The sequence below is a fragment of the Cottoperca gobio genome, chromosome 17, assembly GCF_900634415.1.
Source record: "Cottoperca gobio chromosome 17, fCotGob3.1, whole genome shotgun sequence".
NCBI lineage: Eukaryota > Metazoa > Chordata > Actinopteri > Perciformes > Bovichtidae > Cottoperca > Cottoperca gobio.
In genome coordinates this window covers 13,744,182-13,768,259 of record NC_041371.1, presented here as the reverse complement: position 1 = coordinate 13,768,259, position 24,078 = coordinate 13,744,182, and the positions used below count along the sequence as shown (strand labels likewise).

General features: G+C 41.3%; 2 protein-coding genes across 2 annotated transcripts; one reads left to right on the top strand and one right to left on the bottom strand.

Moving 5' to 3' along the window:
• Positions 1-509: 509 nt before the first annotated feature.
• Positions 510-13,164, bottom strand: cbarpa (CACN subunit beta associated regulatory protein a). The gene is made up of 11 exons (XM_029452986.1): positions 13,096-13,164; positions 12,663-12,846; positions 10,128-10,199; positions 7,203-7,348; positions 4,849-4,910; positions 4,576-4,738; positions 4,311-4,491; positions 4,128-4,229; positions 3,397-3,595; positions 3,064-3,268; positions 510-2,980 (listed from the first exon to the last, which is right to left on the bottom strand). Exons 3-11 carry the CDS (start codon positions 10,173-10,175, stop codon positions 1,168-1,170), a joined length of 2,919 nt encoding a protein of 972 aa, XP_029308846.1. The 5' UTR covers positions 10,176-10,199; positions 12,663-12,846; positions 13,096-13,164; the 3' UTR covers positions 510-1,167.
• A 4,545-nt stretch (positions 13,165-17,709) lies between these two features.
• LOC115023059 (midnolin-like) lies at positions 17,710-23,811 on the top strand. The gene is made up of 7 exons (XM_029454198.1): positions 17,710-18,182; positions 18,275-18,362; positions 19,048-19,110; positions 20,513-21,037; positions 21,558-21,663; positions 21,915-22,163; positions 23,155-23,811. The coding sequence occupies exons 1-7, from the start codon at positions 17,956-17,958 to the stop codon at positions 23,316-23,318; spliced, it is 1,422 nt and encodes a 473-aa protein (XP_029310058.1). The 5' UTR covers positions 17,710-17,955; the 3' UTR covers positions 23,319-23,811.
• The last annotated feature ends 267 nt before the right edge of the window (positions 23,812-24,078 follow it).

The window sequence follows — 24,078 nt, the reverse complement described above, 5'->3', positions numbered from 1 at the left end:
CTTCATCAATGGAGAGGAGTAAGCTATGTCAGGCTTTGGCTGCACCGGTAATTCTTAATAGCAAGATTAATTGTTAGTTTTAATCTTTTCCTCACCTTTTTTTGACACTAAGACAAATATAGAATATCAGCAGACTTATCTTTTATTTAGTAATACAGAGTGAGTATATCCCATGTCACTGCTATTCAGTTTCAACCTCCACTTTCTCAGCCTCAACTCTGTGTCACTGGACCATCTGTCTAAAAGCCTGAGAGGCTCCTGTGTCAGTCACTTTCAGTGTCATCTGTCATTCTCCCCCTCAGCCGAGTCCCAGTAGTGAAGCAACACTTTGCTTGAGCCCACGGAAGCTCCTGGATACTGCCTCCTTAATTATGATGAATAACAGGACAAATTACTAACAAGAATCCTATAAAAATAGATGAAATATGGGTATAAAAAATTCTTGATGCACGTATTTTCGCTGTGTTGGCTGTATAGTCTGGGTATCCCATCTGTTTTTACTTACGATATAGTGCGTGTATTCTCCAGAACTGCTGATATGGTGTTAATGAGAGGGCTGTGAGCACTGGAGAATTGTAATGTTTTTTTAGTTGTTTTTTTTACATGGTTAGTGTTCTTCTTATCGCTAAATACATAAACAAACAAGAAGGACACTTGAGGATATGGTTTTTAAATGAGAGAAATGGGTGACAGAAACTCCCATCATTATCTTTCTTCCCATCAAAGTGCTTTTTGTTTTAAAGTTAAAACTGTACAGTATTCACATACACATTGTTTGGACATACAGTAGCATGCTGAAATTCACAGTTAAAAATATTAAATTTTTCTAAAGATGGGTCTATATTTTCAAAGCCATGTAATGAATGCATTTGATTTTAAGAATGGATACCAATAAAAATCACGTGTCACATGGCGTCACAGTGGAAATTAAGTTCTGAATGTAAATGCTGGAAGAGACTGCCCATCAAGAAAGAAGTATACTTCTGTCCTTTGGGATACATCTGTGTTTTGATGAGTTTATTTTGAAGATTTGTCCAAATTTAAGGGACAGAATGACCAAGTATCTAACACATGACAATGTCTAAAGTGCTATAGACCATTTGATCAAGTCTGTCATCTATAGATGATAATGTTGATGAAGTTGATGAAGATAGGATTATTTACAGGTTATATGGCACTGAAGCCAGGTGAGGCTGCATGGGACATGGTGAGCACACGCTCCGTTCCTCCCTGGCCCAGCTTCTCTGCACTGCGCAGGCCGCCGTAGAGCCTCTCTTCCACCGACACGACCAGCTTGTCTGTCAGGCTGCTCTCTGATAAAATAGCTTGACTGCTGTTGTTGTTTCTGTTGCTGACTCTTGGATCCATGTGCCTCGTCTGTGTAGTCACAGTGCTCAAACACTGGCTAGTTGTACTGTCCGTGTCGTTATTTGTAGAGGCCTGGCAGCCCTCACCAGTCAGCTCTGCACAACTCTTTGTCTCGTCATTGCCTTCAGAGGTTTTGTCGCCTGTACTTTCTGCGGCGTCCCCCACAGCTCCTTCACTTGACAGATCTTTGTTCTCTGTGCTCTCTTTGGCTGCTTCCTCACAAGCTGCAACCTCGCTGGCTTCTTCATCAGCAGCGCTCGCAATGCGTGAGAGTGTGCTGTGATACCTGGTGTCCAGAGGGTAACTTGCACTGTCGCCTCTCCGCAGCGGAATGAACCTCTGCCTCTCCAAAGATGGGGAGTACCTACCCCCAGCGCCTGACCCTGGGTCGCTGTATTGCTTGTGTCTCTGCCACTGTTTCCGGAGATGAACTCTGGATCGGTGCCTGGAGCGCAGAGGAGAATCCTGCTGGTCAAACCGCGGATCATGGCGGAGGAACTCGTTGAAAAGAGCGTCTGTCTTCTCGTCGATGCTGTAGTCGCGGCGGCGGAGACGGGATTTGTGAGGACTAGAGGGCCGTGGGACTGGCTTCGTCAGCTGGGGTTGTGATTCTGGAGGTTTCTGAGGATGAAGGGATTTCAGAAACTGATATGGTTCTTGAATGATAAGAGACTGTTGTCCAATTTGAGAGCTAGCCTTTAGGTTCCCCTCTGTGCTGTCTGCCATCTCATCCTCCAGCTCCTCCTGAAACAACCTGTCCTCTATGCTCTCACACACTGAACCTTTCCTACCAGAGTTGGTGAAGAACAACCTTCGCTCAGACGCGGTCTTTCCTCTTGGAGCTCCAGGAGTCCCAAAAAGTCGCATTTCCTCAGGGGCCCTGGAAGGTGCTTCAATCGAGGCGTAGCCGCTGTCCATCTGGAGGAGCTTACGGTTCCCTGCCTCACCCTCTCCTCCAGCTCCACTTACCACCTCACTGTCCCCACCTGACGCCCCTCTGATCCCTCCGTCTATCATCTCTCCCTCCCCTTCTACCTCAGGTTCATCGTCCAGTTCTTGGGACAAGCAGCTGTCCAAGCCAGAGCGAGCTCCTGCACCACCGAAGGATGAGACACTGTCGGCATCGCTGCGGATGGACTCCCGATCTGTGCTGCTCTGGTCTGAGGAGGCGTATTGTTCCAGAGAGGCTCGCAAGCTCCAAATGTCTCTGTACAGGGAGGGAGGCGCCTCCGAGCTCTCCTGGCGAATCATGAAGGAAAAGGATGAGCCTGAGTCGGCCCTTTGTCTGGCCTCAGCTCCGAACATCACCTCATCTCCGTCCTCTGCCTCGCTCTCGTTCCTCACATCTGATGTCTTTGTGTCTTTAGTTGTCCTTAAAGTGTCTTCAAACCTTTTCTGTACGGCAGCTCCTGCCCCAAAAAAGTAATTCTCTATGGATTCTAGCTCGACTCCCGCTGCTTCTGTTCTTATAAATGTACCAAACGTTGTTTCTTTTTCTACTCCTATCCCATTGGCTGTGGCCTCCTCTTGCCTCTGTGCGCTACAATCATTTGTTTGTGAACAGAGACCCTCTCTTTTGGCACCGATGCTACCACCTACCTCCAGTTTTGACCTGCATAGATGGAGAACAGTCAGTCAATCGGTCATTTTGGGAATGTCATGGTACAAGTCATGCGATTATGGGAAGGGATGTACCTGCTGAGGATGACTGTGGATGTGGGTGCAGCGTCAGGGTGAGACAGAGACTCTGCAGAGAGGGACTGGAGGCAACCGGTCTGGATGGGGGACTGTGGGAAAGAGTCTATGACCTCATCTCGGAGAGACAAAGAGTCATCTTCGGTGTGATCAGTGGTTTCACTTGCGGCTCTCTGTCTCTGGAAGGGCCTTCTCTTGGGGGATCCTGGTAGAAATTCACATTAAAAGATGATGTTTTTTGCCTTTTTTATTGTAATGCTGTTTTTTTTTTTGCATCGTTAGATATCATCCACAAATTGAAGCTTATTCAACCATTTAGAAATGTATCCAAACCTTTGGCATCCAGGCTGGCAGCCCGGTGACTGCTGTCAAACTTCCACCTCCTGAAGTAAGGCCCTGCCCCCTCCAGACTGGCATGGCGCCGCAGTTTAGAGAAGAAATGTAGAACTGAAGTCTGGCCCGGAGCTTGAGTCAACTCTCCTCTCATCCCCATTTCGCTCTCAGCCTCTCCCCTGTCCCCGATAGCCTCCATCTGACAGAAGGGATGAAGGGAGAGGAGGATGGAGGGAGGTGATGAGACATTAAGGAGGGGTCGAAGCAGACAAGCTGAGATGAATCGTGACGGGCAGAAGCAAAGCCCTCAGGGGATAGCAGTTTGTCATATTGTCACTCAGCTGCAAGTGATGACTGATGTCACAGGGCATGAGTAGGTTTGAGCCTGTGGCAGATGCTTTTCACAGCTCTGTCTATGAGGAATACAAGCCGATCAATGCTCACTGAGGAATTTATCAGAACGCATTTCTAGCCAATGAACAATTTTACTGTTAAAAATAACAAAGAAATGAAAGGAAGTTTTGGCATACTTTGAAATGGTCTGGATCAAATTGGTCGACCAACCACCTGACAGACCAACATTGCCCTCCAATAAGTCATGCCACTAGTGTGGATGAAAATGTATTCTCTGTATTATATAATGATCATTTTATAATGTCAATTCAAAGGGAAAACAAGGTGAAACTCACTGTCTGAGACCGTGTGTGCTGTGCGTTCATAGCTGATGATACCTGTCTGGGGCTCTGGTCCAGAATGGTGGAGTGGTGCAAGTCTCCTGGCAGACCTCTGCTGAGGCTCTGTCCCACCCAGTCCGGGACTCTTCTCTCAGTGGGCTGGAGAGAGAAAACAACGCAGGTTAGAGATGAGTGATTTGGTGACATTTGTAAGATGCATCACAGCCAGTTTAAAGTTACCTGGTAGATGGTGAGTGGCAGTTTGGGAGCTGCGGTCTCATTGATGTTGACGGTGCTGCTCTCTGTTGAATCACACTCCATGATGGTGAGGATCTTCAGGTCACATGGGGACGGAGGCAGGTGAAGGTGGGTCAGCCGGGCTTTCTTCAGGTGGTGGAAATCTCCCTCAGTCAGAGTGTATCTGAGAAAGAGGACGAATCATCTAATCTAATTCCACCAACGGCTCATCCAAATAACAATGTAAAAATCGGCTGTTGAACTGTACCTGCGTCCTTTGTCCTGAGTCGTCTTCTCCTGTTCGTAAAGTGCAGATTCATTAAAGGAGACTCTGCGGCCAGTAGACCCAGTGGAGACAAATCGTTCAGACTCTCCATCGTGACAGCTCGCAGCTGAGAGAGCGTCTGATTCATCCAAATGAATGGTGATCTCTAAATGACAAAGAGAACAAGGACGAACCAAGGGAAAAAAAATAACGTTAGTGACGACAGTGGACCAGAAGAGATGTATGTATGAACTTAAGAAAATACACATCTCTGACCTTGGGTGGGCTGAGAATCCTCAGCATAAGTGGTGTTTGTCTTCTCAGGGTCATCGCTGGCTCTGAAAGGGGAAAATATTTTTTACTCTGTCAGTTGTGGAAGAAGTATATTATATATCCTTTACTAAAGTAAAAGTACTCATACCACACTGAAAATAATCTGTTACAACTGCAAGTCACGCACTGACTTAAGTAAAAGTATGCAAGTATGATTTGGAGAATGTCCTTTAACTACTAAAAGTAAAAGTATTTAATTCAGAATAATTATCACATTTGAGAAGCTTGAGAACATGGTTTTATTCTTTACATGAAAAATGACAAAATATGTTCAAAATAGTTAGGTAATTAATTGTTGTTAATCATTTCAGATGCACATATACTGTATATACAGTAAATATATTTTAATTTTTTGGGTAGTTTAATTTGTAACATGTTTTATTTACTCAAAAATGTTAATTTGTAGTAACTAACTAAAGCTCTCAGATAAACGAAGTTCAGTGAAAAGTACAATATTTCCCTTTTTTTTTTTTTAAATGTAGTGGAATTGAAGTCGTGGCCTGAAAAGAAATTCTCAAATATTTGTACTTACAGTGCTTATAGAAAATCATCATACCCCTTTGAAATAGTTTTATTATATTATTATTTTATTTGTCGTACAGCCTGAAATCAAAACCCATTTATAAAAATACATTTTAAAAAAAGCCTTACAACATCAAACTAATGAAAAAAACTAGAATAACAGGGTTGGAAAAGTCATCAGTCCCCTGATGTAATACTTCGTTTTACTGCTGCAATTACAGCCATCAATCTATTTGGATATGTCTCTACTAGCTTTGCACACCTAGATTGGGGAATATTTGCCCATACTTCCTTGCTCGATTGTTCGAATTCAGTCAAATTCCGTGGTGAGCGGCGATGGACTGCCCTCTTCAAGTCCATTCCACAGATCTTCTATCAGATTTAAGTCGGGGCTCTGACTTGGCGACTCAAGGACATTCACCTTCCTGTCCTTAAGCCACTGCGTTATTCTTCTGGCGATATGTTTAGGATCGTTGTCGTGCTGGAAGGTGAATGACCTGTCCATCTTCAGCTGTCTAGCAGAAGGATGCAGGTTTTCCTCAAGAATTTGCAGCATCCATTTTCCCTTCAATCCTGACCAAGTGCAGAGAAGAGAAACATCCCCACAACATGATGTTGCCACCACCATGCTCCACAGTAGGTATGGTGTGTTTTGGGTGGTGTGCTGCATTTGGTTTTCGCCAAACATAGAGCTTGGAGTTCAGTCCAAAAAGTTCAATCTTAGTCTCATCTGACCATAAAACCTTTTTCCACATGGCAACAGAATCTTCCAGGTGTGTTTTTGCACAAACGAGACTAAGTGTGGCACCTTTTCAGAAAAGGCTTCTTTCTTGCCACCCTGCCATACAGGCCAGCTTTGTGTAAAGCTTGTGAGATTGTTGTCACATGCACAGACCGACCAGTCCCAGCCATAAAGACTTCAAAGTTGCCTTCGGCCTCTTGGTAGCTTCTCTGATCAATGTCCTACTGGCTCGGTCATCCAGTTTGGACGGACAGCCTGATTTAGGCACGGTGTTGGTGGTGCCATACGCTTTCCACTTCTTAATAATGCTCTGAACAGTACAGAGGGATAGCTAAAGCCTTCAAAATCTTTTTGCAGCCTTCACCTAACTTGTGCCTTCCTACAACTTTATCCCGGAGGCCTTTTGAAAGCACTTTTTCAACCATGGTGAATTCTTTGCAGAATCATGCACTACTAATATTGGAAGCCTCAAGAAACAGCTGTTTTGATTCTGAAGTAATCAAAATCACTTCAATGGATGTCCGGTAGGGGGCAATTAGCCCGGTGTTTGATCTTGAAGTTGATTGGTTGCACCTGAGCAAGTGTATAATGGTATACTCTAAGGGGCTGACCACTTAACCAAACCAGGTATTTCACTAATTGATTTTTTATAATTGTCCAGAAAAATGTTGATGTTATTTTTTGCTTTGATGATGAGGGTTATATTGTGTACATTCAGCTCAAAAAAGTTAGATTTCATTCATTTTGATTTCCAGGGTGTAATGTGACAAAAGGTAAAGATTTTCACAGGGTGTGATGACTTTCTATAGGCACTGTACACTACAGTACTTGAGTAAATGTACTCATTTACATTCCACCACTGCTCTTCGTCCTCTTTCACAGGAAACACAAATGTCACATCACAGCTTCACTTTCATATTCAGCACAGCTTTAATCCACTGCCGTCACAAGCCGCGTCGGCTGCTGTAATCTCCCTGTGTTTGCAGTAGAACCAGGCCTGCCTGTCCCACACAGTGTGTCCCTCAGCACCCACCTGGAGTAGCGTCGTCCACCCATGCAGCAGCAGTGGCAGAAGAGGAGCAGCAGGGAGAGCAGCACCAGTGTCCCCCCGGCAAAAACACTCAGCAGCACCAACAGCAGCACATAGTTCTCCACCTGGCCCGCCGACACAGGCACATTCTGATGAAGAGCAGCCAAGAAAAGATTGTACTTTTCAGTCCAATACACTTTTACATACAAAATATATAATCACTTCATAAAATATGATGGTAATATCAATGAGAATTAGTTCCACATAATAAAACATATATTATAATGTAATGTCAGGATGTAATAATGAAATAATTATCTCTGAGTTTGTCACTGAGTGACTCCTTTTGACTATTAATATTAAAAGATATTTGCATTAAACAACATTTTCAATGCAGGACTTTTCTTTGTAAATGGACTTTTTTTCTTTTGCGTTTTTTCAGTGTATTGTTACTTCTTTTTTTTATTTGATTGCTTCTTCCACCAGTGGATCCCGGAGTTTAGTTTATCTCTCTTGTATACTGGACAATGCATTTTTTTTTTTTTTTTTTTTTTATCATGCGTTGCATTGTGATGAAGTGTCTCTGCTCGGCACATTTGCAGTGTATAAAGATAAAAACTCACACCCCAACCAGTTTTAAATCCTACCCTACTTCCCCTTGGATAAAGGAACACAATAAAAAATGATGTCCTGCAATATCCAAAAAGAATTTACCTTTGTAAAATTTAAAAATAGAAATGAACATTTCCTTGCTAATGAGACGAAAAATCAAATACTGACAGAAAAGATCACGAGTCATTAAAATGATGAGCCTTCAAAACCCTTATCACTCAAACCCTGGTGCTCTGTACTCTGTCACTGTTTCGGCTGCACAACATCAATTTAATTCCCATTGCTTGTATTCACATGGCATTGCTGGAGCTCGTAACTCATTCTTTCAATAGCACAATAAAGCAGAGTCCTGCCCATCTCTGTTGTCATGTTTAGTTGTTGCGAGCTCGCTGGCTGTGTTAGTCCTGCTGGGAGAGAAATTGATTCTTCTCCCTTTAAGCATCGCAGCAATGAGGAATCTCTTTGTCGCATTACACTGGCAGCTAAGCGCCATAATATTTAATAAGGAGTGGAATTAACACTGGAAGACTTTCTTAAGTCCCTGCCTCCTCAAAGTGATTCTTATCCACACACGCACGCACACACACAGAGACAACTGTGAGTGAGCGTTGGGATGCTAATCAAAACGTCAGCGAGACCCTTAATTCAATCTCCCAGCTCTTCTCAATGAGGGGGAAATGAGGCCTCCGCAGGCTAAAAATGGAAATTGGAGGAGGATTGCGGACACACATGAACAATCCCCACAGACTTTCCTGCCTCTTCTTCCGATGTCAGTTTAAAAAAAGAGTGAAAATAATTGGGCTCTTGTCACTGTCACAAATGGAATATTCATCTATTGCAACATTCAGCGTTACATAAGATATGAAAATGTGAAAGGTTGTCATCGTGCACAGATTTAAAGGAAACCGAATAGTGGAGAAACTCCTCACTGAGCACAGACCAGCCTTTAGATGATGATGGCTTTAACAGGAGCAAAATAAAACAAAGTCTGCTAGATGTACAGACACTTGGGCTACAACTTGTGATTATTTTTATGTTGTTTAATCTGCCCATTACTTTCTTAAGCAATCATTTTATCTATAAAATGTCAGAAAATAGTGAAGATTATATATTTTTAGGTTTTTCAATTGTTTGCTTTCTCCAAATTCATTGTTTTGTCTGAATCAGTCCAAAACCCCGAAATATTCCGTTTAAAGCAGCCGATCCTTACAACTGGAGAAGCAGCAAACAGAATGTTTGACATTTTAAATGAAAAATGACTGAATCGATTATTTTCAGTCAATCGAGTAAAGGAGGTGTATTAGAACGCTAAAGAGCGAAAGAGCAAAACAGCTGCTTTCACTGTAAATGGTAAAGGCACTTCTGTAAAACAAAGCATCAATCAATCTTTGTCAAACTAAACCATAAGCTCAATCCAACAGTGAGGCAAGTCCCTACGTGGAGGAGAGAGTGCTGCTGAATACAAGAAGTCTTATAAAACCAGAAAAGCGTGACGATTTTGTGCATCGATGCAAAAGAAAACATCTTTTTTTCCACGGCTTTTCATTCAACCTCCAACCTGCTTCAGGCCTGAACTTGTTAAACTAAGCCCCATGTCACATACACACACACACACACACACACACACACACACACACTTAGAGTATATTTTTACATTCATCTGATGCTGTAGTGGCCTACATTTAGCTGAAGCCTATAGGGAGATACAGTATAATGTGTTTGAAACTGTATGTATGTATGTGTGTCTGTGTAGGAATAACATCTCCATCACTGCACACCTTGATAAGCCCACAGCACGCAAACACACGCACACATACAGTTTGTCAGAGAATCTGTAGCTTAATGAAATCTGCTCTTTTTACAAGCTCAGCAAAACAAGAAGAACAACACAATCAATCAGCTGGAGCAGCAAAGCCTCTCTAGTCTTTAGGCCATGTTTCTAACACACTGTTGAGGCAAACAACAGTCAATCCCCCCCCCCCCCCGCAGACAGCTTTAACTGTTCGGTAATCACCGCCGCTGGCTCGGATATCCCCACCGGCCTCCAGAGGCTACATGGCACACAAGGCCAGCAGCACACTCAGTCCGGTTTTTTAATCAAATCCTCTTTGGATGCAGATCAGGCTGTCCTCCACTACTGCTCCACCTGGATATAATACCTGTTACTGGGTGTTAACTCACTGTGTCTACCTATCAATGGCTGCTTTTGGCTGAGGTCCAGTTTGATCCGTAAAGTGTTGTGGAAGCATGGTCGTTCAGACACAAGCTGGTGTGGAGTGTGTGCGTGTTGATGGTGTCGGACGTAGCGGTACTCACAGTGGAGTTCTCGGTCAGACTTGTCAGAACAGGAAAATCATTGCTCATGGTCCAGGTCAGCGTGAGTGAACCCTGCAGAGGATGGAGAAAGAGAAGTCAGACAGAGCTTCTTTCTAGACAAAAATACATTTTATATTTATTTCTTGCAGGAGATTTCAAATTAAATCATTTTCTTATTGTTGGAGTTTTATAGTCACTCAGTCCTGACTGGGGGTTGGGTTAGGGTTAGGGTTATGTTTGCTGAAAGTATCGCAAAAAGCTGGAGGATTTGCAAGATACAGATGTATAAAATAAAAATAAAAGGTTGGTCAAAATATCCTGACTTAGTTTAATTAGACGACGTCTTTCATTAGACCGTACCTTCCATACCTGGTAATCACCCACGTCTTTCAAACTCCACAATGTTTGCAATGAAGGCTTTCTGTCATCTATCCCAAGCAAAGATAACCCTGAAGACATCACTCGAGCAACAGAAAACATAACACCACTGCTCCTCTTGTGTAAAATTGGTGTAATGCCCCTTTAATATACCAGAGTCATGGACGGATTACTGAATAGGCCCACTGGGCCTGAGCCTCCATTTGAAGTCACTGTTAACATTTGCTGTTGGGAAGTTAATCAACAGCCACAGAGAGACACACAATGACCACAAAGACACACATAACAACCAAAAGATGTAAAACAATCAAAAAGAGGCACAAAATTACCAAAACTAGACACAAAATGATATCTTTTTGTATCTGTGTCTCTTGATCTTATGTAGAAGGTGTGGGAGCACTTTGCCCAGGGGCCCATTGTCTCAATCTGTCCATGACCAAAGTGACATAAACCTTACTCTTGTCTGGATTGAGTGCTTAACATTAGACCCTAATGTGTAACCCTAACCCTAAAGATGTATCATTACAAACACACACATATACACACATGAAATATCTAAGAATCTCGTCTGAGTCTTAAGACAACCAGTGTGCTGTCTGTAAAATGAGACCGAGACAGACAGAGGCGTTTGGTAAGAGAAAAGCATACGGCACATAATCATTTACACAAAGCGCAGCTTGTGTAACATCAGCCCATGATTGCATTCCTTACACTTACTGGTAACACTGCCACACATTCCCTCTCCATGTGAGAGTCATATTTTATGTAATATCTCATACAAACCAACAGCTCAAGGTAACAATGACGAGGACGAAGCTCTGAATAGCAAGAGCACACCAACAATAGAGAACCACACATACAGATACTGTTGGATTTTGGTAACACTTTACTTTAACCTTTATTTAGCATTTCTAAACTGTACATGAACATGTAATAAATTATTGTAGTCGTAAGAATATGAAGGGACTTTATCAAGTGTTTATTTTACGTACAGTATTTGTCAACAATTAGACATTCTCCTATGAAGACATATTTTATATTATTAGAGCTGTTATAAACTATTTATTAGGCTACATATGTACTCATTATAAAGTACAGTGTTAGCTTCTTTTTGTATTGATCACAGTCTCCTCGTGTGTCCTCGCTTTTCTGACTGAATAACAAGCAGTTAAAATGTTTTAAAGCTACCTTTCAGAAGAATTACATGGTCTTATGCATTATATTGACCTTTACTTTCTTATTACAGCCTAATAAAATCCCAGGATCCAATTTAAATAATGACACTGCATTAACTGACCTGTTACAGTAATTAACCTGCAATTAGATACTGCCAGTACAAACTCAGATGTTTCCTTCTGACATTAAATATGTAGTATAATATAAATATAAATAAACTATGTTGATCCATGCTGTGTCAGTCATAACAAACTCATGCTGTGAAGCCAAACAGTGTTCACACCCACATTTAACTTATTGTTTTATTATTGTCCCTAAGATTGTGAAGCCATGAAAAGTCTTGAATATTTTGCATAGAATATGTGTAGATATAGAGGAAATAAATGGAAGATAGTGTGCATTAGTGGGTTTTTAATCTTATTAGGATCATTATATAAATAGATTATGATTTAATTATAATTTTTTTCATTAATTCCTAGTAACTTTTTTCTTATAAGTCTAATTTTGAGCACACTAAAAGTTGTGGAATACATTATTATTATTATTATTATTATTATTATTATTATTATTATTATTATTATAAATGGCCTTATACCGGCCCTATATTCAAAATTGCAATAGTATAAATTAGGCTAATGACGTTCACCAGCTTGACTTCTTAGCATCACCATCATTTGGTGTGTGTGTGTGTGTGTGTGTGTGTGTGTGTGTGTGTGTGTGTGTGTGTGTGTGTGTGTGTGTGTGTGTGTGTGTGTGTGTGTGTGTGTTAGTTCCGGGGTCTCATGACATGTTTTATCCTAACATCATCTCTCGCTTTAACACCAGGCAGACAGATGGACGAGGCGGCTCAGACAGACAGGCATCCACATACTTTCATACAGTGATGATGCTCGTGGTGTTTACATATGAGCACCATCAGTAGTACATGGAGGGAGGAGGAGGAGGAGGGTAGTGTGACTGGCTGATGTGCTGTTATCTTACGGTCTATACAGGCGGTGTTGAAGCAGCGTCCCTCCGCTCTGTGCAGACTGACTACAGCGACCCGCTGCAGCCGGCGGCGCTCAGCAGCAGCAGCCTCAGCATCGGCAGCAGCAGCATCTTCCTCTCTCCTCCGAAAACCCGCCGATCAGAGCTGTCCCACATCTCTGCGTCGTGTGCTCTCAGCCTGCGGGGCATAAATCACGAGAAGTCACACAGGAGCCCTCGTGTGCCAGCCGGACAAGTTGGAGGGGGGGGGGGAGCTCCGCTGTGCTCCGCGCGCGTCAAACAACTCTCACTAAATCACTGCGATTATCTAGAGCTGCTGTCACCTATCCCACCTCTTCCATAATGAAATAGTACACATTACACCGTGAGCACGCCTGTTGGTCCATTAACTGGTGCTGATGTGAGCGGGACAAAGATCAGGACTCACCCGGCTGTAGACTCCGTTTGAAGCAGCGATCCACATGCAGCCTGCCCCGTCTGCATACTTTAATTTGAGCTTCAAATAAAGACTGTAGTTATGAATGAAACCACACGCGATTAGACACACCCACCGCCCGCTCCCTACGCACCACGTGACCCGCACTGATGATGATGGTGGTGGTGATGTGAGATGGAGGAGAAAAACTCATTCACAGCAGATGCTCATGAATGGCAGCAGCTGACGGAGCGATTTATTGGCTGTCTATCTGTTTGTTTTTTGTATAGATCCAGGCAATTTAAATTAATATTTAAATATTTTCCATTCGCTGTGTTTGAGTCTGCCATGTTGCTTTGTTACGCGACAAAATGCAGGGGGACCGATGGGTGTTGTGGACGTTATTTGTAATCTCACGTTTCACCACCAGGTTGCAGCGTTACACTGTTCTTCACTGTATTTCGGGATATTAAATATAGGTATATTTAAAATGGAAGTTCCTCATGGAGCGAGTCCACATTCCCAGCTATATGAAGAATTGTTTAAATTAATTATAATTTAATAGAATAATCAAAATGAGAGAATTTAACAAAAAAAGAAGGTTTCTCCAATGAAAGGTGGAAGATATGTTATTCAGGGGAGGAAATAGGAAATATATATATATATAGGCCCATATATGAGTTCTTCTGTAACATTTTTACCGTAATGCATTTATTTATTATTTTGAAACTGAATATGGTTCTTGAGTCCTAATACACTTAACAGATTGTACACTTTTTTTCAAGTGTACAATCGTGGAAAGTAACATAAATTCAAATGTTTCCTTATTTAATGTAATTTAATAATGTTTCATTGAATATCATTCAAAAAAATGTTCTTTTGTTGAACATCTTGTTATCCATGCATACCCAGTGGCTTGACTTGACTAAATTAATTTGACCATTTTATAAAAAACGAATCACATCTAAACTGGTTTTAATGTTGAAAATGAAAAGTCAACTTCTCCAGTTAATTAAATTTAAGGAATTTTCCTTAAATTGAACAATTTGTCAACTTTGGGATCCCTCAGTGTCACATGGAAAAAGGGAGTGCAAACAGAATTTCCTGCTCATATTAGGTGATTAATTATTTTTCATATCAAAGTAAAAGACCTCCTTTTCCACAACTAAACAGTAAAACATGGATTTTATATTACTGCTTTTTAGTTAATTTGAGATAGAGTAATTGTTGCCTTATGGCAAAACCATTCAATACAAGTAAAATACCCATAAAACTGCTGCAAATTTGTATCAAATGTATTTTGTCTGATATGTTAAACCCATTTGTAAATGTTTATCAAACCCTAGATCCAACTAGTTTATCTATGTATGACATAATGTTATTATATGTCTTGATATATTGAATCATTTAACAGATTGACTTGGGTGCAGGTTTAGGCCTCTTTGATCATTTGTGCTTAGTTTTTGACGCTCAACATGTTTCTGCACAAAGACATTTTCCCAAAAACTTTATCAAACTGGCCCAAAACTGGATCAGCCAATTTGAGTGACAGAAATAGTCGCACACATGAGCCCTGATTTCTTTGATTCGACTGAGAGAATCAGTTCAGAGCCAACAAATTGACCTACATTTACTCACTGGAGTTAACCAAGTCTGAAGTCTGTTGGAGGAGTGAGGTGTCACATTTTTGGATCGACGCAGACGAGATGCTGTTGATTCAGGAATGTGACCACGTGTCATTGTATGCCACGATTGTGTAAACTTGAGTGGCCTCTCATGTCTTCTCAGGCTATGCATCTCACATTCCAGAACATTTTTGGGACATTTTAACCTCGGCCTTCTTCTCTTTAGTTTAAACACAAATGATTTAGCAGTATAATTTCATGCAGCAGGTTTTTAGATGCATGTGAGTGAAACCTTAATATATGTTTCCAGTGGACATATTTCATTAGTTTCTACCCAGCTGTTCCAGCACTTAAAAGCTTAGCATTAGCCATCTTAAGCTACTGGTCATACCAGACAAAGTAAAGCTGTAGCAGCAAAACCCCTGAGTTATAAGGCAAACAAGGCTGCATTTTATAATTATTAAATTCAACTTTTAATTAGTAAGATGATGTGTTATTTATTCTTTGAAAAGTTATATAGTTTTGCTTTAAGTTATTGTGTAACTTCTTAGTCACAAGCAATACAACAATTAAGCCTCTTAAATTTGATATATAATCATACAATTACAATTTGGGATGAAACATTTCTATATTCTTAGGAAAGTAAATAGTTAAGGTTGATAATTTCATTACATTTGCTAATATTAAACTCATCCATAAATGCCTAAATAATCAGACTCCTACGGTGATCAGTGTTGTGGTGTTTCTGGCTCACTGTATGGGCAACAATGATGTATGTTATATACTTGTCCTAATAGAAATAAGCATTAGAAAAAATAAATAGCGTTTGGTGGTCTGCTGTGCAGCTGTGCTTGACAGTGAATGAGTAAACAGATGGCTGAGCCAAAGACAATGACTAGAAATCCATGTGAAGCAATACATTGAGATTTTCCATCCCAATTAAGGATACAAAGTAATACATTGAAGATCAGTGAATAGCCATAAGTGCTCTCCTCAAACTGTCTTTCTGTATTTCCAGACAACAGGGCAGCCATTTCATGGTTTTCTCAGTCAATCACTGAGATTGTTGTTGAAATATTCCAGACTGATTCCTCACATAAATGTTTTTATCTCTGAAAATCCAGTGACTCTAAGGTGTAACATACCAGAGGATTGAAACATCTGGGAAATGATGCCAGGAGAGGCTGTTTAGGGGGTGGAGGAATGTGGAGGAGAAGCTGAACGCAATGTGTGCGTGCCTGCGTGCGTGCGTGTTGTTGGAAGGTTGACGTCAGAGCTGCGTCTGTGCTCTGGAGAGCAGGACATCCTGTGGAATTGTTCTCAGCGATCCCGAAGAATGTAAAGCAGCAACCTCTCCCTTCTCGCTCGTCTCGGCGAAACGTTGGAGTGGCATGCAGACATAAAAATGTTAGATAAGAATGAGGGTGGGTGAGTCTTGGGAGGAAGAAAAACATTATCTGAATCAAAAATCTCACTGGAACATCGAGTACCTCAGGTCCCTTAAAAGGAGAAAATACTTTTAGAAGTGATTGTTTGAAATGTTATTTACTATGTGCATTGCTCTCATATTTCTAGAGCATATATTTGAAGCATTAAAAAAAAGCAACAAATAGAGATGAAAATATTCAGCTATGCAAAGCAAAACAGAACAGAAAAAGAGAAGCTGGGTAGTTGCTGTTTTTCTCACTGTGCAGGTTTTCAGACAGAAAAGACGCCGTAATGCAAACTGCATTTCGGAGAGGAGTGTGGTGGTGAGGTGGGGAAGGGAGGGAGGTAGGTAGGTGGTATGGGAGTGGAGTGACGCAGGCTGGATAAAGCGGGGGTGTTGTGGGTATTGCTATTTTTAGCCACTGTGAGGAGACACATATTAGCTGCATTTCTCTGCCCTATCCCGGCTTCCTGCGTCACTTTACTCCTAGCTGGTCCTCTCTCCACTGTGAGTCATGTGACAGGTGCAGCCCGAGATCCTGCCGTGTGGACCAGAGGTGGGACACGAATACTAAGCAACCGAGGATGAAAAAGACTGCAGAGAACAAAGGGTGGATGCTGTCTGTGCGTGTCTCCTCCCACTGATTGAACAGTGAGATTATACCGCATCCATAGATGTGCATGTGATGAACTGGTCAGGGTGTTTCCCTGTCTGCAGCCCAGTGCGTGCTGCGACAGGCTTCAGCACCCATGTGACCTTGAAAAGGAAAAAGGATGAATGATTGAGAATATTTTTTAAATATAGTCCACTAAATGTTATCTTAAAATATATTTATAATTAGTGTAAGCTATTTGAATAAAACGTACATGATTGACTTGACTTTCGCTGTAGATAAATCTCTGTAAAAAAAACTACAAGCTCTTCTTTATTGTTGAGCTGTTAAAATGTCCCAAAAATGTGCAGGAATTAATTTTATTATTGTACTTTATATAGTGAGTTGTAGTTACATGAATGTGCCTTGGAGTTGTCAAGTGCGTATTTAAGAATCAATACATGACTCACCTAAAGAGCAATTGTCCAGTATCCTGGATGATAAGCAGCCCCAGGTGTGCATATAGTTTCATGATCATTAAGTTCGGGTTTCACACTTAAAGTAGAAAATGTTTGTTGGCCGCACAAAATACAGATGAGAAGTTAGCCAGAACATTAAAGGATTATTATTATTATTAGGGCAATTATGATAAATAAAGATTGGTCATTTTAGGACTAGCAGAGAAATATTGTGACTTATCTCTGGAAAGCTCTCAATTATGTGAATAATCATTTAAAATATTAAATTAGAGTCAGTCTCTTTTGATTGGAAAAAGGAGGTAAACATTTTGACATAATGACATTCTGTACAAAATGCTGTATTGCTCTGCAGATTGCATCATTTATGAATGGTGAGTGAGGCACAAAACAAGGTGGAACCGTGTGAGAAACGGGCGCTTTTGATTGGACGATCCAGGCAGACTGGACTCGGGGCTCTCGCTAATTGGCTGTGTGTCCTAGTGGGCGGAGCTTGCACTGACAGGGTTGTGGTGCTTTACACTCGGTGGAGAAGTATTGCTGCGTCTGTCAAAGCCAGAAAGAGGAACTGTTTCAGTCTGCTGTGATTTAACCGTTCTGTAAACGTATTGTTTAATGATTAAAGCTGCTTCACGCTGTCAACTAAGGAATGAGGAGCAAGACTTGAGAAATACTGTCGCATCTCGCCTCAATTCAATCCAGCGATCAGATTCTGTTTTAAATTTGGACCTTTCACAGTAAATTAGCTGAATGGAGCAACAGCGGGCCATGTGTAGCTTCACCCCGGGTGGGTCTGCAGGCTGCGGGGCTGGGGTCTCCAACGGTCAGCCCAACATGCGTTTGTTCATCACCTCGACCACCGGCAGCCCGGTGGAGCTCACTGTCCCCCGGGGGGAGACTGTGGAGGGACTGAGGACACATATCTCCCACAAAATCAGACTGCAAACTAACAGAATCGTGCTCCTGTATAGAGACAGGTGAGTTGTGCTTCATGTAGACTCAAACACATGTTTATTCTTCACCACTCTTTGGTATCGTTTATGCTGAATATATAATGTGTATGTGGCAGGCAGCTGACTGCAGGCAAACTGTTGGATCTGGGTGTAACAGATGGAAGCAAACTGACCCTGGTCCCTGCCATTGAAGCTGGTTCAGCGGTAAGTAAGCCAGTGTACATCTCACCAGTGGTGGGAAAAGTACATGTAATTAAGTACTGTACTGAAGTACAATTTTAAGATACTTGTAATTTACTTGAGTAGCAATATCCATTTTCTGCTACTTTGCACTTCTACTCCACTACAACTCAAGTCAAATATTGTACTTTTGACAATACAATACATTTATTTTATAACTTAAGTTTGCAGATTCTGAATTAATAATATCAAATATAATCAACAAATAAGTTATGATGTATTATTATGCATAAAGATAAAACTTTATTGATCCCTTGGTGAAAGTATAGGCCATACAATTAAAAAAAAGGTCCCATCTTTACCAACTGCAACATTAATGCATCAATAATAATAATGATTCAATAATATAATATACACTACTCTGAAATGGGCCGTTCTGCATTATGAAGACTTTCACTTGTGGTACTTTCAGTATATTTTAATCCCTATACTTTTGTACTCTACTCTTAATTAAACTATTAATCCAGGACTTATAAAGTTGTAACAGAGAATGTTTCCACTGTGGTATCAATACTTTTCTTTGAGTAAAATATATGAGCACTTCTTCCATCACTGCATCTTACACTGGGCAGAGACATATCACTTCCTTGCTCACATTTAGTTACACTTCATGTAGAGATTTCATGTTGTTCTATTTTTACTGCCACAGTGCTCCACTGCCAGAACTGAGAGAACTATGATGGACGTCTTGGAAAGTTTAACAGAAGTCCAGGTAAGATTAATGTATTTTTAATGCTATGCTGTAAATAAATGGACACTAGTTGAATGCATGAATGAGGTGAATGAAAAACAAATCTTGTCGTTGAAGAATTCATACCATGCTCTGGTTTGTGTTTTCTACTTATTTTGTGAAGTAGGAGTAGTAACTTTTTTATTTCAGTTTGTGACATGCATTATTTTTTAATAATCTTTGGGATTTAAAATGGTTAACTTGCTCAAGAAGTATGATCATTTTTTAAACTTATAAAAGAGCACTTGATCTTTCAAACTCCTCACTGAGCACAGACCAGCCTTTAGATGATGATGGCTTTAACAGGAGCAAAATAAAACAAAGTCTGCTAGATGTACAGACACTTGGGCTACAACTTGTGATTATTTTTATGTTGTTTAATCTGCCCATTACTTTCTTAAGCAATCATTTTATCTATAAAATGTCAGAAAATAGTGAAGATTATATATTTTTAGGTTTTTCAATTGTTTGCTTTCTCCAAATTCATTGTTTTGTCTGAATCAGTCCAAAACCCCGAAATATTCCGTTTAAAGCAGCCGATCCTTACAACTGGAGAAGCAGCAAACAGAATGTTTGACATTTTAAATGAAAAATGACTGAATCGATTATTTTCAGTCAATCGAGTAAAGGAGGTGTATTAGAACGCTAAAGAGCGAAAGAGCAAAACAGCTGCTTTCACTGTAAATGGTAACGGCACTTCTGTAAAACAAAGCATCAATCAATCTTTGTCAAACTAAACCATAAGCTCAATCCAACAGTGAGGCAAGTCCCTACGTGGAGGAGAGAGTGCTGCTGAATACAAGAAGTCTTATAAAACCAGAAAAGCTTGACGATTTTGTGCATCGATGCAAAAGAAAACATCTTTTTTTCCACGGCTTTTCATTCAACCTCCAACCTGCTTCAGGCCTGAACTTGTTAAACTAAGCCCCATGTCACATACACACACACACACACACACACACACACACACACACACACACACACACACACACACACACACACACACACACACACACACACACACACACACACACACACACACACACACACACACACACACACACACACACACACACACACTGTAAAGCGTTGCTCTTCTGTTGTATTTCTGACAAAGTAGCTGCTTGTTTGCTAAATGTAACTCAGAAGTGTGGTGGTGGCCCAGCGGTCTAGTGGTACGGCTTCCAAATGTAACACCAGGTTGTGGTGTTAGGTTGTGAGTTCAATACCAGGGCTGCCACCATTGTACCCCTGAGCAAGGTACTTAACCCTGAGTTGCTCTCGGGGGACTGTCCCTGTAGTTAGTTCACTGTAAGTCGCTCTGGATAAGAGTGTCTGCCAAATGACCTGTAATGTAAATGTGTCTTTTCTTACTATCCTGCAGATCAGTGACTTCCTGTCTGGGCGCTCACCTCTAACCATAAACCTGGGAATTGGTGCCCACACAATGTATGTGCAGCTCCAACTGTCTGCACAGAACGTGGCGGAGCTGCAGCAGCACCGGGACTTGAGAGCTGGGAGCAGCAGCGAGCTTCAAATCGGCCTAACTCCTGTCGCCAGGATGAGCCCCCCTGACTCCTCCAACAATACTACAACATCCACCTCACCTGCTTCCCAAACCTCAGACTCTTCAGACTCTACATCCTCGATTCAACTGAGTGCTCAAAGAGCCAGAACTTCCTTTTACTCAGCAGCTCCACCCCAGCACTCACTCACCACGGCCCCTCCACATCAGTCCTGTCCTCCCCGCTCTACAAACACATCTCCTGTTCTTTCAAACCCTTCTTTGCCTTCTGTTTGCCCACATCCCAGCTGTCCACTACCAGCAGCCTCACCGGTCTCTTCACCTGCTCCCACCGGCTCCATCTCTGGACCCCCGAGCCAAGCGGCAGCCTCGACCTTCAAAGAGGTTAGCCTTACATATTCCACTGAGTAAATCCAAATCACAATAAGGGCTGGGCAATATGGCGAAAATCTTCTATCACAATATAATTTCATTATATATCGATATATATCCCGATAAAGCACGTTTTCTGGTAATTCAATAAATAAATAGTCTATGAAATAGCCACATGGTAAAGCCTATCTTTGTATACTCCTGTGTGAATTAGATACATGACAATGACAGTATTTTCTCATTTTATTAAGATGAGAAATATAAAGAACAATAAATATTTCCAAATATACACAGAAAATGTTTACAAATACAGAGTAATTAGAATAAGACAAAAGTTTGATTCAACTGGAGTCCAGTTTGTTAATCACATGGAACTGAGTGGTAATTTAAAGTGTGATGTAAAAAACAAAACCACACTCTCCAAATGATCAGATTTTCTGCATTATGTGAAAATATGTGCTTGTTATTATTTTTAACCGTTTTACTCCTCTTAATGGATGGTAAAAGTCATATTTTCTTCCTTGTTTTACAGAGTAGTGTTCATGCTTCATCCACTGCAGAGGTGTGCAAGCAGCCAGGAGCTGTCATCGAAAGTTTTGTCAGCCACTCTCCAGGCGTCTTCTCTGGGACTTTTTCTGGTAAGTGTGTCAGCAGCACGCTATAATCTGAATTGGCCCAAGACGTGTTCTTGATTTATTCGACCATCGATCCAAAAACCAAGAACCAAGATATTCAGTGTATAACAAAGAAAAGCAGCAAATCATTACGTTTGAGCAGCTGGAACAACTGAACCGATGGGGTTTTTGCTTGTAAAAATTGTAAAATTAAAATTATTAATTGATTATTAAAGTAGTTGCTTTTATCCCCCGCTCTCTTTTATTCCCATCAGGCACTCTGGCCCCATGCAGTCAAACGGGCATCAGACATCCTCGACGTGGCTTCGGCATCATTCTCCAGATCCTCAACGACCTACTCAGAGCTGCCTTCCACCACCAGGGGGCTCAACCTGCCCCTCATCATCTCCGCAGTCCTGATTCAAACCCTTCATCTGGCCCGCTCCTCACAGCGAAGGAGCCAAGCAAAGACGAAAGCAAAACACAAGCGACCCAGAGAGCGGAGCACCTCAATAAAACTCCAGGTGAACACATAATATTATACACTTTAACACTGAAGGAGTTACTCAAGGTTGCATTAATAAATGCATTCCTTATACAAATATAATACCACTGGGCGAGGTGTGAAGACTATTACTATGCATGAGTCTCAGTGCTTTGCATGTGTGGTAGTTCATGCCTCTATGTCCTTCCCTTTGTTACCTCTGGCACATTGGCATCTTGTTTTTCTGGAGCTTTCTGTGTATATAGAAACTGCATTTCCCATGTATGCTTGCATGACAAATCATTGTGTGTGCTCAATTTGACGTCATTATACATTTGTGAAATATTTGAATATAGTGAAGGACAAGTAAGCATGGATGGATTACTAAACAGGCCTAACGGGCACAGGCCCAGGGGCCCAAATTGTTAGGCCTTCACCTACAAAAAGGTCACCAGAAGAGACAGCGACCAGGAAAGAGATGTAAAATGACCTCAAAGATACATACAATGACTAAAAAGAGACGCAAAGCAACTGCAGAGAGACATTAAATAACTACAAAACGTGGCAAAACAACCACAAAGAGAAAACAACTACAAAGAAACACAAAATAACTACAGAAAAGGGCAAAACAACCACAAAGACACAATAAACGACCAAATAAGAAACAACAAGACTACTAAGGGGCAAAACAACAACAAAGAGACACAAAATGACCAACAAGAGACATAAAACCACAACAAAAGGAGTCCCAACAACTATAAAGTCTGTGTGTCTTGCTCCTGTAGGAAAGATGGTGGGGCTTAGGGTCCGATTGTTACATAAACTGCCCAATGCTAGTGAGTCCTGGCTTTATCATTAATTCTTGCAATAGGACTCAGTGTATAGAGTCATCTTCTCTTTACCCTTCTGCAAGCCCAACAAAATGCAAAATTCATGAATGAATGTAATCATTAACAAAAGAACATACCCAACAATAACTTTTTAATTGTGCAGCATGTCTAACAAGTTGTTCTTCCTCCTCTCTCTTGTAGGTGAGGAGAGTCCCCCCACATGCTCCCCCACACAGGAAAACCAAACATTGCACTGTAAGCTCGAGCGGCTGCAGTTCTTGATGCATCAGAGGCGTCTTCGCAGGCGGACACGCAGGAACTCACAAACGTCTCACCCGTACCAGCATCGTCATCATCGTTTTTAGTGTCCTGGACGGAAAAGATCCACTCACTGTGATCCCAGTGGCAGCTTTCTGGAGTCTGAAGGAACCATTGTGTTGACCAGAGCTGACCTCTGAACTTTCTGAAGAATGTAAGCCCAAAATGTCCGAAGAGTCTGATCCTGTGGCTGTCACCGTGCTGAGCTTTCATCTGAGTCTGTCCTTCAGTGACAATGGATCTCATTGTTATGCCACGAAAGGTTACACTGTGCATTTTCATGTTATACATTATGGTGTTTGTACAAAGACCTTGTACTGTATGTATGTACCGGTATGTATGTTTGTTTATTCCAATGCCTTAAATGTACATGTCTTGAATGTAAACTGTATGTTTTGTTCTGTGCTGAGGATGTTCCTCTAAAATGTTTTGCTTTTTCAAAATTAAAAAAACACAAGGAGAAGAAAAGAAGAATAAAGGAAAACATTTAAAAACCTGATTTCTGTGACAATATAGCTGCCTTTATCTGTCTCCTAAAGTGATTCCTTTTTGTCATTCAGACACTGTTATGCTCAATTATTCTTACATTTAGGCAAGACAGGACCTTTATGGAATGAGCTGTGGTATGTGATATGTGCTCACGTGATATTTGACAGTGAGGAGATGGACCAACAAGACAAAGCTTGGCAAACACAATGTTATTGAGGCTGCAGCTACAGACTTACTTACACTGTGACATCGTATACCAGCTGTTGTGAGGACGTGTGTGCTGACTAAAACTGTCTGCACAAACAACCATGAGCTTCG